The sequence below is a fragment of the Scyliorhinus torazame genome, chromosome 4 (genome assembly GCF_047496885.1).
Source record: "Scyliorhinus torazame isolate Kashiwa2021f chromosome 4, sScyTor2.1, whole genome shotgun sequence".
Classification (NCBI taxonomy): Eukaryota; Metazoa; Chordata; class Chondrichthyes; order Carcharhiniformes; family Scyliorhinidae; genus Scyliorhinus; species Scyliorhinus torazame.
In genome coordinates this window covers 259741122-259757836 of record NC_092710.1, presented here as the reverse complement: position 1 = coordinate 259757836, position 16715 = coordinate 259741122, and the positions used below count along the sequence as shown (strand labels likewise).

Sequence of the window (16715 nt, the reverse complement as noted above, 5' to 3'; positions counted from 1 at the left end):
CTTTGCCTTGGCAATAGAGCCAACGGCAATGGCGCTTAGGGGGTTGAGGGATTGGGTGGGGGGGGGGGGGGGGGGGGCACAGGGTCTTATTGTACACGGGCGACTTGCTGTTATACATTTCAGATGCACTTGGGAGGAGTTTTGCCGGTTCCTTTGGTACAAGCTGAACGTGGGAAAGAGCGAGGTGTTCCCGATTGAGACCGGAGGGCAGGAGAGGAGATTAGGGGAGCTGCCATTTAAGGTAGTGGAGGCGAACTTTAGATACCTGGGCATTCAGGTGACGCGGGGTTGGGTGGAGTTGCACAAGTTGAATTTGACCTGGTTGATGGAGCAGATGAAGGGGGACTTTAGGAGGCGAGTTGTGCTGCCATTGTCACGGGTGGGACAGGTACTGACAGTAAAAATGACGGTGCTGCCAAGGTTTCTGTTCATATATCAGAACCTCCCAAACTTTGGCCCGAAGGCATAGAATTTACAGTGCAGAAGGAGGCCATTTGGCCCATCGAGTCTGCACTGGCCCTTGGAAAGAGCACCCTACCCAAGCCCACACCTCCACCCTATCCCTGTATCCACACCTACCCTTTTTTGGACACTTAAATGGCCAATCCACTAACTTGCACATCTTTGGACTGTGGGAGGAAACCGGAGCACCCGGAGGAAACCCACACAGACATGGGGAGAACATGCAGACTCCGCACAGACAGTGACCCAAGCCGGGAATCGAACCTGGGACCCTGGAGCTGTGAAGCAACTGTGCTAACCACTGTGCTACCATGCTGTCGTGTGCAAGGCTAAGCCTCATTCAGTTTAAGGTAATTCATAGAGCATATAGGACGGTAGTGGGAATGAGTAGGTTTTTTGAGGGGGTAGAAGATAGGTGTGGGCAGTGCGCCGGGAGGCCCATGAATCATGTCCACATGTTCTGGGCATTTTCAAAGCTAAAGGGTTCTGGCAGGGGTTTGCAGACGTAATGTCCCAGGTGCTGGGGGTTAAGGTGGTCCCGAGCCCACAGGTAGCGATATTTGTGGTGTCTTAAGTTCCGGGGGTGAAAGAGGCCGATGTTTTGGCCTTTGATTCCCTGATATTCCAGAGACAGATCCTGCTTGGGTGGAGGGACCCAAAGTGTGGGTGAGTGACCTGGTGGAATTTCTGAGACTGGAGAAGGTCAAGTTCAACCTGAGGGGATCGGTTGAGAGGTTGGCTCAGAGGAGGAAACCGTTCATTGACTTCTTTAAGGAGAAAGAGGGGTCGGCAAAGAGCGGGGGTTAAAATGGGGAAGGCAGGATGGGGGGGAGCGGGGTTTGGGGAAAGTGTGGGTGTTGGTTATTTATAATGTTGTAAGATTTTTCTTCTCCTTTGGTTTGTATTTATGAAAATGCCTGAGTAAAATATTTATTTGAAAAAATAAACTACGAGAGTCGTGAATGCAGCCTATCATGTAAACCCACCTCCCATCCATTGATTCTACATCTCCTGCTGCCTTGGGAAAGCATGCAGCATAATTAAAGGCCCCTCCCACCCAGGCTATTCTCTCTTCCAATCTCTTCCATCAAGCAGAAGATACAGAAGAACATGCATTCTAAAACAGCTTCTTCCCTGTTGTTACCAAACTCCTGAATGACCCTCTTATGGGCTGAACTGAAATCTCCATGCATCTTCTCGACTGTAGCATTGTAGCCATCTGGGATGGCCACTTCCAACTAGGTACAGAGAAACTCGCAAAGCCTAGCGGGTAAAATGGACAAGCCAAGACTCAGGCAAGCTCAGAGCCTGAAATGCATATTTGCAAGCAAGAAGTCCAGACAGTATCGAAACTCCGTCCAATTAGCATTTTAATGGGGCAGATTAGCATTTGATGGCCCACCTTCCCCAAGACAAAGGACTGGTACTCGAGCAACCGGGACAGTCCCAGACATTTCCGCACCATTCCCTGTTCAAGGGAAACGCAAACAACGGGGTCAGTGACCGCTTGGGACACGCCCAGCCATCCAGATCTCTGCCCACTTATTGGTTAGGAATCAAACGGAGTGATCAGGGATCACCCAATTAGTAAGGCCCAAATCGAAGGACCGCCCAAAAGAGCGCGAAAACCCCTAAGTATAAGAAGAAGAGTCCGCCACATGTTCGCTCGCTCTCGGCCCTGGTACCCTGGTCACGGCCATCTCCAAGTGCAGCAACACCAGAAGCAAGTACAAGTTCAACGCTCGCTACCAGACGGATGAGCCAAGCTGAGCAGCAGTTACTCCTTTGGACCCGAGAGATCCAGAATTGAACACCGGCCACTATTTTCTGACCTAAGCCGGGTGCCCGAAGTTAAGTACAGGTTCTCTTAGTTGATAGGTGTAGTTAACTAGTAGTGTTTATGTTGCATGACTAATTGTGTGTAAATAAAGTACCCTTGACCTTGAACTAACTAACTGGTGTTTGGCTCTTTGATCGATAGCCGGTTGAAACTTGTGGTGGTAACATTTGATACCTGGCGACTCTAAGCATTAGGACATAGATAACATAGAAAGAAGGGCAAACTCACTGATTGCCATAATTGGAACAGAGCCACAGAAAGGACAGAGAAAAGAGTATAAGGAAAGAAAGCCCAACAGCTTCACCTGATGTCTATGCATTTACATTGTGTGTTTATCTTATGTCCTATGTTTTTTCATGCATGGAACAATCTGCCTGGACTCAACCTCGATACAAGTGACAATAAATCTAAATCTAAGCCAGAGAATGTCAACCAATCAGACATACCAAATCTTGAGATGATGTGCCCCATTCTGGCCACCAAGACAAGCCCTTGGAAAGTGCCCCAAAACTGATCCTTTGAAAAGGGTTAATTTATGAGGAATAACTGGAGAAACAAATGATGTTTCAGCCTAGAAGATGGTAAATGATCTAATGGACATTTACCAAATAGTAAATTGTGTTAAAAAACACAGATCTGAAAGGTGCTAAACTGGGGAAAGGCAAATTACGATAACATTAGACAGGAATTGAAGAATTTGGATTGGGTGCAGTTGTCCGAGTGTAAATCAACATTGGACATGTGGGAGTCTTTCAAGTGACAGTTGATTATGATTCAGGAAAATTGCGTTCCTGAGAGAACGAAGGATAAGTATGGGAAATTTAGGGAGCCTTGGATAATGAGGGATATTGCGAAACTCGTCAAAAAGAAAAAGGATGGAGGTAGATAGGAGTTATGCAGAAGATGTGGACCCAGCGAAGTTGGAAAAGAGGAAGGAACTACAGGCGAGCTTTGACCGACTATCTACCAGGAAGGTGGTGCGCCAACTGAGACGAGCAAGGCGTGTACATGGAGATAAGGCTTATAAGTATGTTAGCAGGTCAGCTCCGGAGGGAGGCAGCGGTAAGGGAAATTGTTCAGGTGAGGGATAGGGCAGGGAAGTTGGTGGTGACTCCGGATCTGATTAATAGACTTTGAGGAATTTTATGAGAGGTTGGTACAGGTCAGAGCCACCTGGAGGAGACCGGGAGATGCAGAAATTTCTAGATGGGTTAGAGTACCCGAGGTTAGGGGAGGGGGACAGGGCTACATTAGAAGGAGCGATAGTGGAGCAGGAGATAAACAACGCGATTGGGAGGATGCAGTCGAGGAAGGTGGCAGGGCCGGATGGGTTTCTGGGGGAATATTATAAAAAATTCAAGGATAAGCTGGCACCCCTGATGGTGGGGATGTGTGAAGAGGCGATAGGGAAGGGGGTGTTGCCACAAACTTTGGGGCAGGCATCGATTTCCCTGTTGCTAAAAAAAGATAAGGATCCGACGGAGTGTGAGTCGTATCGGCCCATATCACTTCTGAATGTGGTCGCAAAAGTATTGGCGAAGGTACTGGCGGGTAGGCTGGAGGAGTGCCTCCCCGAAGGTGATAGGTGAAGATCAGACGGGATTCGTGAGAGAGAGGCAGCTCTTTTCGAACATTAGGAGAGTATTGAACGTCGTTATGGCACCGGCAGAGGGGAAGGAAACCGAGGTGGTTGTGGCATTGGACGCTGAGAAGGCGTTTGACCGGGTAGAATGGGGTACGTGATGGCAATTCTGGAGCGGTTTGGGATTGGACCAAGATTTGAGAACTGGGTAAAGCTACGATATAAGGAGCCGAGGGCGAGTGTCCGCACAAACAGCATCAGCTCGAGATACTTTTCTCTCCACCGTGGGACTAGGCAGGAATGTCCTATGCCCCCCCCCCCCTGCTGTTTGCACTCGCGATTGAGCCGTTGGCCATCGCTTTAAGAAGTTCGGGGGGGGGTGGATAGAGCAAAGGGTGTCCTTATATGCCGACAACTTGCTGTTATACGTGTCGGAACAGAGTGTGTCGATAGGGGGAATATTGGAGCTGCTTCGAGTGTTTGGGTCTTTCTCGGGGTACAAACTAAATCTAGACAAGGCTGCCATTCCATAGGGCAGGGACTCACTTTCGGTACCTGGGGATGCAGGTTGCCCGGGAGTTGCGGGGGGGGGGGGTGGGGGGGGGGGGTGCATTTTCTAGTTTGATTGGGAGAGTGAAAGCTAATCTGGCAAGGTGGGATGGTCTCCCTCAGTTACTGGCAGGTCGGGTACAGGCGGTTAAAATGAACGTGTTGCTGTGATTTCTGTTTATTTTTCAATGCCTACCGATTTTCCTGCCAAAGGCTTTTTTCATGTATTGAGGAAGGATTACTTCGTTCATATGGGGAGGGATGGTGGCCAGAGTTAGAAAGGTGCTGCTACAAAGGGGAAGGCAGGCAGGGGGTTTGGGTCTTCTGAACCTTATGTAAAACTACTGGGCGGCGAATGTGGAGAAGGTGCGGAGCTGGGTCAGAGAGGTTGACTCCCAGTGGGTCAGAATGGAGGAGAGTTTGTGCAGGGGGTCGGGATTGAAAGCACTAGCAACAGCACCGCTCCCGATAGCCCCGGGGAAATACTCAGGGAGTCTGGCAATAATAGCTTCATTGAGAATTTAGAAGCAGTTTCGCCAACACTTGGGGTTGGGGGCAGGGTCAAGGGAAATGCCAATTTGGGGGAACCACAGATTTGAGCCAGGGAGGTGGGATGGAAATTTTTGGAAATGGGAGGAGAAGGGGATTAAGACACTAATAGATTTGTTTCTTAGGGGTCGGTTTGCAGGATTGAAGGAGCTGGAAGCGAAGTATGGGCTGGAGCAGGGGGAAATGTTTAGATACATGCAGGTTCGAGATTTTGCCAGAAAGGAGATACAGAGCTTCCCGGTGGAGCCGGCCTCCACATTGCTGGAGGAAGTGCTGACGACAGGGGGACTGGAGAAGGGGATAGTGTCGGCGGTGTATGGAGCTATTTTGGAAGAGGGGAAGGCACCACTGGAAGAGATCAAAGCAAAGTGGGAGGAAGAGTTGGGAGAGGATATGGAGGAGGGGTTTTGGTGTGAAGTGCTCCGGAGAGTGAATGCCTCCACCTCGTGCGCGAGGTTGGGGCTGATACAGCTGAAGGTGGTATACAGAGCACACCTCACGAGGGCGAGAATGAGCCGATTCTTTGAAGGAGTAGAAGATGTGTGTGAACGTTGCGGGGGGGACCCCGCTAATCACGTTCATATGTTTTGGTCCTGGCCAAAGCTAGAGGATTACTGGAAGGAGGTTTTTAGGGTAATTTCTAAAGTGGTGCACATGAAACTGGACCCAGCCCCCCGGGAGGCCATATTCGGGGTGTCGGACCAGCCAGGGTTGGAAATGGGTGCGGAGGCAGATGTTGTAGCCTTCGCCTCGTTGATTGCCCAAAGGTGGATCCTGATAGGTTGGAGAGCAACCTCTCCACCCTGTGCCCTGGCGTGGTGGGGGGACCTGTTGGAATTCTTGACTCTTGAGAAGGTTAAGTTTGAACTGAGGGAAAGGATGGAGGGGTTCTACAATTCATGGGCATTATTCATTATGCACTTTCAAGGACTGGATAACATTGAACATTAGTTGGGGCGTGTGGGTGGGAGGGTGTGTGTTAATTGCGACTATGGATGGTCCTTAATTCCTTTTTGTCATTTGTTTGTGTGAACATGTGGGCTAATGTTTGTGGTTTGGTGGGAGAATGTTGTTATTGACATATTTGTTACTGATTTTGTTTGTTGTTCGTGGGTGTAAATTTGGGAGAAAATGTGAAAAAGGAGAATAAAAAATATTTAAAAAACAAAAAAGAAAAAGGAGACTTCTGTACGGTTTAGAGAGTCGAAATCCTTGAGGAGTATAACAAAAGTAGGAAGGTACTGAAAAGTGGGAAATTAAGAGGGCTAGGAGGGTTCATGAAAAGTCCTTGGCAACTAAGGTGAATCCCAAAGCTTTTCGTTCATATGTAAAAAGCAAGGGGGTGGCCAGGGAAAGGATTGGACCACTTAAGGACAGAGGGGGGAATCTTTGTGTTAAGCCAGAGGAAATGGGCGAGGTAGTAAATGAGTACTTTGCATCAGTGTTCACCAAAGAAAGGGGCTTTGTGGAAGATGATTCTTGAGTAGGGAGTGTGGACAGTCTGGATCATATTAACATTGAAAAGGAGGAGGTATTGGCTCTTTTAAAAGATATTAAGGTAGATTAGTCTCCTGAGCCGGATGAGATTTACCCCAGAATACAGAGGGAAGCAAGGGAGGAAATTGCTGGGATCTTTTCTTTTTTTTTTTTATAAATATTTTATTGAAAATTTTTGGTCAACCAACACAGTACATTGTGCATCCTTTACACAATATTATAACAACACAAATAACAATGACCTATTTTATAAACAAAAAATGAATAAATAATAAATAACAAAAATGAAAACTAACCCTAATTGGCAACTGCCTTATCACAAGTAACACTCTCCAAAAATATAATTTAACAGTCCAATATATAATTATCTGTCGCAACGACCTATACATATTATACAGTATATATTAACAACCCTGAGAGTCCTTCTGGTTCCTCCCCCCCCCCCCCCCCCCCCCCCCGATCCTGGGCTGCTGCTGCTGCCGCCTTCTTTTTTCCATTCCATCTATCTTTCTGCGAGGTATTCGACGAACGGTTGCCACTGCCTGGTGAACCCTTGAGCCGACCCCCTTAGAACGAACTTAATCCGCTCTAGCTTTATAAACGCTGGGATCTTTTCTGACATTTTTGTGTCCTCGTTGGCTACAGGTGAGATCCCAGAGGACTGGAGAATAGCTAATGCGGTACCGCTGTTTAAGAAAGGTAGCAGATAATCCTGGAAAATATAGGCTGGTGAACCACACATCGGTAGTAGGTAAATTATTGGAGAGGATTCTCAGGGACAGGGTTTATACCCATTTGGAAACAAATGGATTCATAAGCGATAGACAGTATGGTTTTGTGAAGGGGAGGTCGTGCCTCACTAAGTTGATCAAATTTTTTGAGGAGGTGACAAAGATTTTTAAAAATAATTTAGAGTACCCAATTCATTTTTTCCAATTAAGGGGCAATTTAGCGTGGCAAATCCACCTACCCTGCACATCTTTAGGTTGTGAGGGCGAAACCCACACAAACACGGGGAGAATGTGCAAACTCCACACGGACAGTGACCCAGAGCAGAGACCGAACCTGGGACCTCGGCGCTATGAGGCAGCAATGCTAACCACTGCGCCACCGTGCTGCCCTGAGGAGGTGACAAAGATGATTGATGAAGGGAGGGTGGTGGATGTTGTTTACATGGACGAGAGTAAAGCCTTTGACAAGGTGCCTCATGGCAGACTGGTACAAAAGATGAAGTCACATGGGATCAGAGGTGAGGTGGTAAGATGGATACAGAACTGGCTTGGTTACAGAAGGCAAAGGGTAGCAGTAGAAGGCTGTTTTTCTGAATGGAAGATTGTGACTAGTGGTGTTCCACAGGGATCTGTGCTGGGGCCTCTGTTGTTTGTAGTGTACATAAACAATTTGGAGGAAAATGTAGCTGGTCTGATCAGTAAGTTCGCGGAAGACACCAAGATTGGTGGAGTGGCGGATAGTGTTGAGGATTGTCAGAACATATAACAGGACATAGATAGGTTGAGACTTGGGCAGAGAAATGGCAAATGGAATTTAATCCGGACAAATGTAAGATAATACATTTTGGTAGATCTAACATAGAGGGGAAATATGGGCAGCACAGTGGCGCAGTGGTAGCACTGCAGTCTCACGGCTGTGGGTTTCGCCCCCACAACCCAAAAATGTGCAAGGTAGGTGGATTGAGCACGCTAAATTGCCCCTTAATTGGAAAAAATGAATTGGGTATTCTAAATTTATATTAAAAAAATAGAGGGGAAATATACCCTAAACTCTTAGGAATATAGAAAGATCTGGGCGTGCGTGTCCACAGCTCTTTGAAGGTGGCAATACAAGTGGACAAGGTAGTCGAGGAAGCATACGGAATACTTGGCTTCATTGGACGGGGCATCGAGTATAAAAACTGGCAAGTCATGCTACAGTTGTAGACCTTGGTTAAGGTCACACTTGGAATATTTCGCACAATTCTTGTTGCCACACTACCAGAAGGATGTGGAGGCTTTGGAGAGGGTGCAGAGGAGGTTTACCAGGATGTTGCCTGGTCTGGAGGGTGTTAGCTATGTGGAGAGGCTGAATAGACTCAGGCTGTTTTCATTAGAAAGATGGAGGTTGAGGGGTGACCTGATAGAGGTCTACAAGATTATATGGGGCATGGATAGAGTGGATGGGCAGGCACCCTTTCCCAGGGTGGAGGAGTCAGTCATCAGGGGGCATAGGTTTAAGGTCCGTGGGACAAAGTTTAGAGGAGTTGTGCGAGGCAGGTTTTTTTACATAGAGGGTGGGGAGTGTCTGGAATGCGTTGCCATGGGAGGCAGATACATTAACGGTGTTCAAAAGGCACCTTGACAAACATGTGGATAGGATGGATATAGAGGGATACGGCACAAGGAAGTGCTGAGGGTTTTAGCAAAGATTGGTATGACTGGTGCAGGCTTGGAGGGCCGAAGGGCCTGTGTTCCTGTGCTGTATTGGTCTTTGTTATTTGAAACTCTACTTCAATATAAGTTGTGGCAGTAGCACAAGAGGAAACAGACTCCAATTAGATCCTTAACAATGGAATGGACAATAGCAAAGGACAGAAGAGACAAAAATATTACCATCATTTTAACAGTTGGATGCTATAATTTAGGGCAACTATAGGGTATTCCAACACCAGGTTAGAATGACAGAGATTAATAGGCACAATTAACCAACAACTTCATGATTGTTACATCATGCAATGAGAAGGATAGTAGAAAGCAAACTCCAATGGTCCTTTTTTATCCTGTTTAGCGATTTTGAAGTTCTTACTGGACCAGAGCGAAAATTGTGGCTTTCCTCAATATGCCTAGCTTGTATTCGGCAACATTTGTATTATGCCTTTGGTAATTTCTTTCAATCAAATTTAATTATGATTTAGGCATGGTAGCACAGTGGTTAGCACTGTTGCTTCACAGCTCCAGGGTCCCAGGTTCGATTCCAGGTTGGGTCATTGTCTGGACATTCTCCCAGTGTCTGCATGGGTTTCCTCCGGGTGCTCTGGTTTTCTTCCATAGCCCGAGGATGTGCAAGTTAGGGGGATTGGCCATGCAAAATCGTCCTTCCTGTCCAAAAAGGCTAGGTGGGGTTACTGAGTTGCGATGATAGGGTGGAGCTGTGGGCTTAACTAGGGCATTCTTTCCAGGGGCTGGTGCAAATTCGATGGGTCGAATATCCTCCTTCTGCACTGTAAATTCTATGATTCTATGAAATTTAAATACCAGAAAATTGTTTATTAAGCTAGTACTGTTCTTACCATTCTTCATCTATTTGAGAATTGTCCACTTCTTCAATTACTGACTCTTCATCGGCTTCTTCTTCAGTGACTTTTGACATGGTTTCTGTTTCAGTTGTTATGTCAGGATTCTGGCTGGATGCTGAAAGAAAGAAATATATTTCTGCAGTTACTTTATGAAAATTCCACATTTAAGTATAATACACAATAATAACATTAGATAATTTGTATAATATATTTATTAGTGCTAAACTACAATGTTATATAGAATTTACAGAACAGAAATAGGCCATTTGACCCAAAAAGCATAGCCAGTGCCAGGCTTTATGCTGCAGGGGAGTCTCCCCAAAGCTCCAATTCTGAACCTTTTCAGGGGGGCTATAAATGGGGAGATTTTTCTTTCGCTTTTCTACATTTACCTCTTCAAAGAAGGATATACTTGGTTTAAAGGGGATGCTGGTGAGGGGGTTACAATGAAGGGGCACTAGATTGATTCCTGAGATGAAAGAATTGGCTGTGCGGAGAGACAGAACAGAAAGTAGAATGGGTCTACGCTCTGGAATTTAGAACAATTAGAGTTGAGTTCAATGAAACACAAGATTTGGAGAAGTAACTCACATAAAGGTGGCAGCTTGTGTGAGTGCTTAATTCTGGGAATTTTATAAATGAGGAAACTGCATTTGAAAATCTAGTCAAATTTGCATTTGGGATATAACTTCAATGTAATTTCGTTCACACTTCCGAGATAAACATGTTCCCTGCTGAGAGGGAACTGCAGTTGTTAATTAGGTAGCTAGTTAGAACTGGTTCTCTGTCCAGTAGTGCCAGACTTAACTGTAGAAATTCAGCCAGTATATATATCGCTTCTTCTTCTCTTAGGCAGTCTCTCGGAGGATAACTTGCTTACCCACTACAAAAAGAGTTCTTAAATGACTGAGGAGTCCAATGCGCAACCTACAGTTTCTGTCACAAGTGAGGTAGACAGTGGTTGGAGAAGCAGGTGGGTGGGGTTTATGTGTTGCCATGTGCTCCTTTTGTTGTCCTCACTTGGCTTCAGCTTGGTTTTAGATGATGAAACTCAAGGTTTCAGCTTGTTCCCAGATGCTTTTCCTCCACTTCAGGCAGTCTTGACCCAGGGATTCCCAGGTATTGGTGGGGCTTTGAGGGTATCTTTGAAGCAATTCCTCTGCCTCCTGGAGCTTTCTTGCCATGTCGAAGCTCCGAGTACAGCGTTTGTATTGGGAGTATTGTGTCAGGCATGTGGCCAGCAAAGTTGAGCTAATCGAATGTGATCAATGCTGGGGATGTTGGCCTGAGCGAGAACTCTGATGTTGGTGTGCCTATCCTGCCAATGGATTTGCGGGATCTTGAGGAGACAGCACTGATGGTATTTCGCCAAGGTTTCAAGGTGCCCACTGTGTATGTTCCATGTGTCTGAGCCATATAGGAGGGCGGGTAACACTACTGCTCTATAGGCCATGAGCTTGGTGCCAGGTCTGAGGTCCTGGTCTGCAGGTGATCAAAGGCTGTGCTTGCACAGTGAAGGCAACGTTGAACCTCATCATTAATATGTGTGCTTGTTGACAGTGGTATAGAAAGAGGGCTTTAAACTAAATGGTAGGAGGAATGTTTGCATGAGGAGAAATTTGGAATGTTAAAAAGGACAGGCAATAGTGGTGGTTAGCAATACAGGTAGTGATAACCAGAATGCAATAGGAAGGAATAGTGAGTACAGATGTAGAAGTGCACCAGTAGGGAACTAGGTAAAAAGACATCATTAAAGTATCTATTATGATCGCACGGAGCATCTAGGGATCAGTGCGAGGAACTTAGAACGAGAAACGTAGCGCAAATTTTCCTTCATGATGCCATTCTCCTTTCTGATAACTGCTCATGTGACCCTTTTAGCCAGTCCCCTCAAGCAGGTTGTCAAGACTTGGGTTAAGCATGGCCGCACTCTTGATACCAAAAGTTACTGTGCTGCAGCAATTTTGAGATTCTGTGAAAACCATAAAATCGAAAGGTGAAGGGCCAAAAGGGCAAAACTAAATATCTACACCACAACGCAATTTTAATATTTAGGCATTACCTTCATCAAGAGATGCTAGTTTAGGTACTTCCCCATTTCTCTGCTCAGTGGATCTTATTTGGCTATCCTTCTGTTAAAAGAAAGTGGAGTATAAGTAAATACACAGGTGCAAAGTAACTACCTCAAAACTACACTGGTGATTGTGGATACCTTTTCAGAAGTGTCAGATCTTCTTGTTCTTTTCATAATTTGCTCAAGTCTCTAGAAAATACAAATTCAATCAGTAACGTAACAACAATAACCACATTACAAAAGTGTGTAACGTTTCAATATGCTTATTTCTCTAAGTAGTAAGCAAAATAACTAATCTTGCACAATAGAATTGCACCTAAATTACTGCACAGACTAGTTTAGCACAGGGCTAAATCGCTGGCTTGGAAAGCAGACCAAGGCAGGCCAGCAGCACGGTTCAATTCCCGTACCAGCCTCTCCGAACTGGCGCCGGAATATGGCGACTCGGGGCTTTTCACAGTAACTTCATTTGAAGCCTACTTGTGACAATAAGCGATTTTCTTTTTTCATTTTTCAGGTCTTTATTCTGCCAATCAATAAACTGGTGCCAGAAACATTTACTAATCTCTTTTTACTGCCCTTTCTTATTTCTAAAAGGAAACTACAATGGTGTGAGGGGTGAGTTGGCTTTGATCGATTGGGGAACATTACTTAAAGAGATGACTGTGGATAGGCAACGGAAAACATTCAAGGTCCGCATGGGGGAACTGCAACAATTGTTTATTTCTGTCTGGCACAAATGTAAAAAGGGAAAGGTGGCCAAATCATGGCTTACAATGGAAATTAGGGATGGTATTCGATCCAAGGAAGAAGCATACAAATTGGCCAAGAAAAACAAACGGTCTGAGGCTTGGGAGGAGTTTAAAACTCAGCAATGAAGGACAAAGCAATTGATTAAGAAGGGGAAAATAGAGTACGAGAGTCAGCTTGCTGGGAGCATAAAAACAGACTGTAAAAGTTTCTATAGGTATGTGAAGAGAAAAAGATTGGTGAAGACAAATGTACGTCCCTTACAATCAGAAACAGGAGACTGTATAATAGGGGACAAAAAAATGGCTGAGCAACTAAACACATACTTTTGTTCTGTCTTCACAAATCAGATACTAGAAATGTTGGGGAATACAGGGTTTAGTGAGAGGGAGGAACTGAAGGAGATCAATAGTAGTAGAGAAATGGTGTTAGGGATATTTATGGGATTGAAGGCTGACTAATAATCTACCTCCCAGAGTACTTAAGGAAGTGGCTTGAGAAATTATGGCTTGAGAAATAATGGATGCATTGGTGGTCATCTTCCAGGATTCTACAGACTCTGGAACAGTTCCTGCAGATTGGAAGGTAGCTCATGTAACTCCACTATTTAAAAAGGAAGGTTGGGAGAAAACGGATTTATAGAGCAGTAAGCATGACGTCGGTAGTGGGGAAAATTCTAAAATTCATTATCAAAGATTTTATAGAAGAGCACTTAGAAAATAGTGGCAGGATCAGGCAGAATCATAGATAGAATTTACAGTACAGAAGGAGGCCACTTGGCCCATCGAGTCTGCACCGGCCCCAGGAAAGAGCACCCCACAGGCCCACATCTCCACCCCATCCCCACAACCCAGCAACCCCACCCAACACTAAGGGCAATTTAGCATGGCCAATCCACCTAACCTGCACATCTTTGGATTGTGGGAGGAAACCGGAGCACCTGGAGGAAACCCAGGCGCACACGGGAAGAACGTGCAGACTCTGCACAGTGACCCAAGCTGGGAATCGAACCTGGGATGCTGGAGCTGTGAAGCAATTGTGCTAACCACTATGCTACCGTGCTGCCCTTAGAGTCAGCATGGAGAAATCATTCTTGACAAATCTACTGGAATTCTTCGAGGATGTAACTAATAGAGTTGACGAGGGGGAGCCAGTGGATATAGTATATTTGGACGTTCAGATGGCTTTTGACAAAGTCCCACATCAGAGATTAGCGTGTAAAGTTAAAGTGCATGGGATTGGAGAATGTATTGAGATGGATAGAAAACTGGTTGACAGACAGGGGGGGAAAAAATTGGAATTAAAGGGTCTTTTTCAAATGGGCAGACAGTGACTAGTGGGGTACCATAGGGATCAGTGCTCGGACCCCAGCTATTCACAATATATATTAATGATCTAGATGAGGGAACAAAATATAATATATCCAAATTTGCAGATGAAATCAAGTTGGATGGGAGGATGAGCTGTGAGGAGGATGAAGAGATCCTTCCCTGTGATTTGGACAAGTTGAGTGAGTGGGCAAATGAATGGCAGATGCAGTATAATTTGGAGAAATGCAAGGTTATCCACTAATGAGAAGGTAGACTATTATCTGATTGCCCATAAAGTAGGAGAAGGGAATGTGCAATGAGACCTTGGTGTCCTTGTACACCAGTCACTGAAGGTAAGCATGCAGGTACATCAGGCGGTAAAGAAGGCAAATGGTATGCTGGCCTTCATTGCGAGAGGATTACAGTACAAGTGCAGGGATGTCTTGCTGCAATTATACAGGGCTTTGGCAAGCCATACCTGGAATACTGTGTGCAGTTTTGGTCTTCTTATCTGAGGAAGGATGTTCTTGCTCTAGAGGGAGTGCAGCAAAGGTTTACCAGACTGATTCTTGGGATGGTGGGATGGACGTATGAGGAGAGATTCAATTGGTTAGAATTGTATTTACTGGAGTAGAATGAGGGGGAAATCTCATAGCAAGCAATAAAATTCTCACAGGACTAGACAGGGTAGATGCTGGAAGGATGTTCCCGATGGTGGTTGTGTCCAGGACCAGGATGAGGATACGGGGATTTAGGACAAATATGAGGAGAAATTTCTTCACCCAGAGAGTGATGAGCCTGTGGATTCCTTACTGTAGGAAATAGTTGAGGCCAAAACATTGTATGTTTTCAAGAAGCAGTTAGATATAGCACTCGGGATGAAGGGGTCCAATGGGTATGGGGGGAAAACGGCATTAGGCTATTGAGTTGGATGATCAGCCATGACCATAATGAATAGCGGAGCAGGCTCGAAGGGCTGAATGACCTCCTCCTGCTCCTAACTTCTATTTTTCTCAAATGAATTGTCATCCAATATCCATTACTGATTCAACCACCAGTGAGAATAATCTATTACTTCTCAAAAAATTAGCACATTTTGAAATCTTTAATGGACTTCTTTTAACCTTTCCTGTTCTGGTGAAAATGCTCTTAATTTTTTAGCCTTTTCTGAGAACTACATCTCATTTCTAGTATTATTGTAGTTAATTATATCTGTATCTGTACTATAGCCAATATCCTTCCTTTAATTGGATGAACAGAACAGCATTCAAGCATTCTAACTATTTGGACTCTAACTGAGGGTTTGTGAGTGTGGGGGGGATGTTTGAGGTTTGATGTGTGATGGTTGTTGTATATAGGGGGTCAATCACGCGCAGGAAATGTTACATGGGCTGGGGGAGAGAGACAAGGCCGCGACAGGAGCTGCGCCAGAGGGGGCGGAGCGGGCTTTGGAAAGCGCATTTTTTTTCCCCCGTGTGCGGGAAGAAAGGCGGGAAGGGGAACAAAGGAATGCATATTGATCGAGAGACTCCCACACGGGGAGGTCAATGGGACGGCGGGGGAAGCCGGGGTCAGCAGGCGTCAGCTGACTTACGGGAGTGACATGGGGGAGCAAAAAAGCTAGACATGGGTCTAGCGGGGGAGAGGGGAGGGGAAAAGGGTTGCTGCTGCACTGGCCGAAAGGGAATGGGACACAGAAGAGGTGGTCGGGACGGGGGTGGGGGACTGGAGGGTGAGGGAGGCGGTGGAACGTGAGGGGCCTGAATGGGCCGGTGAAGAGGGCTCGAGTGTTCGCGCACTTAAAGGGACTGAAGGCGCACATGGTCATGCTCCAAGAGACACACCTGAAGGTGGCGGACCAGGTCAGGTTAAGAAAGGGATGGGTAGGACAGGTATTCCACTCGGGACTAGACACAAAGAATAGAGGGGTGGCAATATTGGTGGGAAAGCGGGTGTCATTTGAGGCCAAGACTATTGTAGTGGACAATGGAGGGCGATATGTAATGGTGAGCGGTAGGTTGCAAGGGACGTGGGTGGTGTTGGTAAACGTATACGCCCCGAACTGGGGTGATGCAGGATTCATGAAGCGCATGTTGGGGCGCATTCCGGACCTGGAGATAGGAGGCCTGATAATGGGAGGGGACTTCAATACAGTGTTGGATCCAGCACTGGACCGCTCCAAATCAAGGACTGGAAAGAGGCCGGCGGCGGCCAAGGTACTTAGGGGGTTTATGGATCAGATGGGGGGGGGGGGGGGGGGCGTTGAGGAGTGGACCCATGGCGGTTTGCAAGGCCGCAGGCCAGGGAATTTTCTTTCTTATCCCATGTACACAAAGCCTACTCCCGGATAGATTTTTTTGTTCTGGGTAGGGCACTCATCCAGAGGGTGGAGGGGACGGAGTATTCGGCCATAGCCGTTTCGGACCATGCCCCGCACTGGGTGGAGCTGGAGCTGGGAGAGCAGAGGGACCAACGCCCGTTGTGGCGGCTGGATGTGGGACTGATGGCGGACGAGGTGGTGTGTGGGAAGGTGAGGGGGTGTATCGAAAGGTACTTGGAGGCTAACGACAACGGGGAGGTGCGGGTGGGGGTGGTATGGGAGGTGTTGAAGGCGGTGATCAAGGGAGAGCTAATTTCCATTAGGGCTCATAGGGAGAAGACAGAGGGTATGGAAAGGGAGAGGTTAGTGGGGGAGATTTTGAGAGTGGACAGGAGATACGTAGAGGCCCCGGAGGAAAGAATACTTGGGGAAAGACGACGGCTCCAGACGGAGTTTGACCTGTTGACCACAGGGAAGGCGGAGGCACAGGAGG

General features: G+C 46.5%; 1 protein-coding gene across 8 annotated transcripts in view; it reads right to left on the bottom strand.

Annotated features, from left to right (window-relative positions):
- The window catches only part of map7b (microtubule-associated protein 7b), a 284290-nt gene that overhangs the window by 17345 nt on the left and 250230 nt on the right, over window positions 1-16715 (bottom strand). For 7 of the 8 annotated variants that reach the window (XM_072499672.1, XM_072499677.1, XM_072499670.1 and 4 more), the window contains 3 exons: window positions 11981-12031; window positions 11831-11900; window positions 9763-9883 (listed from right to left, as the gene is read on the bottom strand). In XM_072499672.1, the coding sequence (XP_072355773.1) occupies window positions 9763-9883; window positions 11831-11900; window positions 11981-12031 (242 nt within the window). Of the gene's footprint in view, window positions 1-9762; window positions 9884-11830; window positions 11901-11980; window positions 12034-16715 lie in introns of those variants that run through there. The other variant, XR_011940761.1, reaches the window with a different exon arrangement.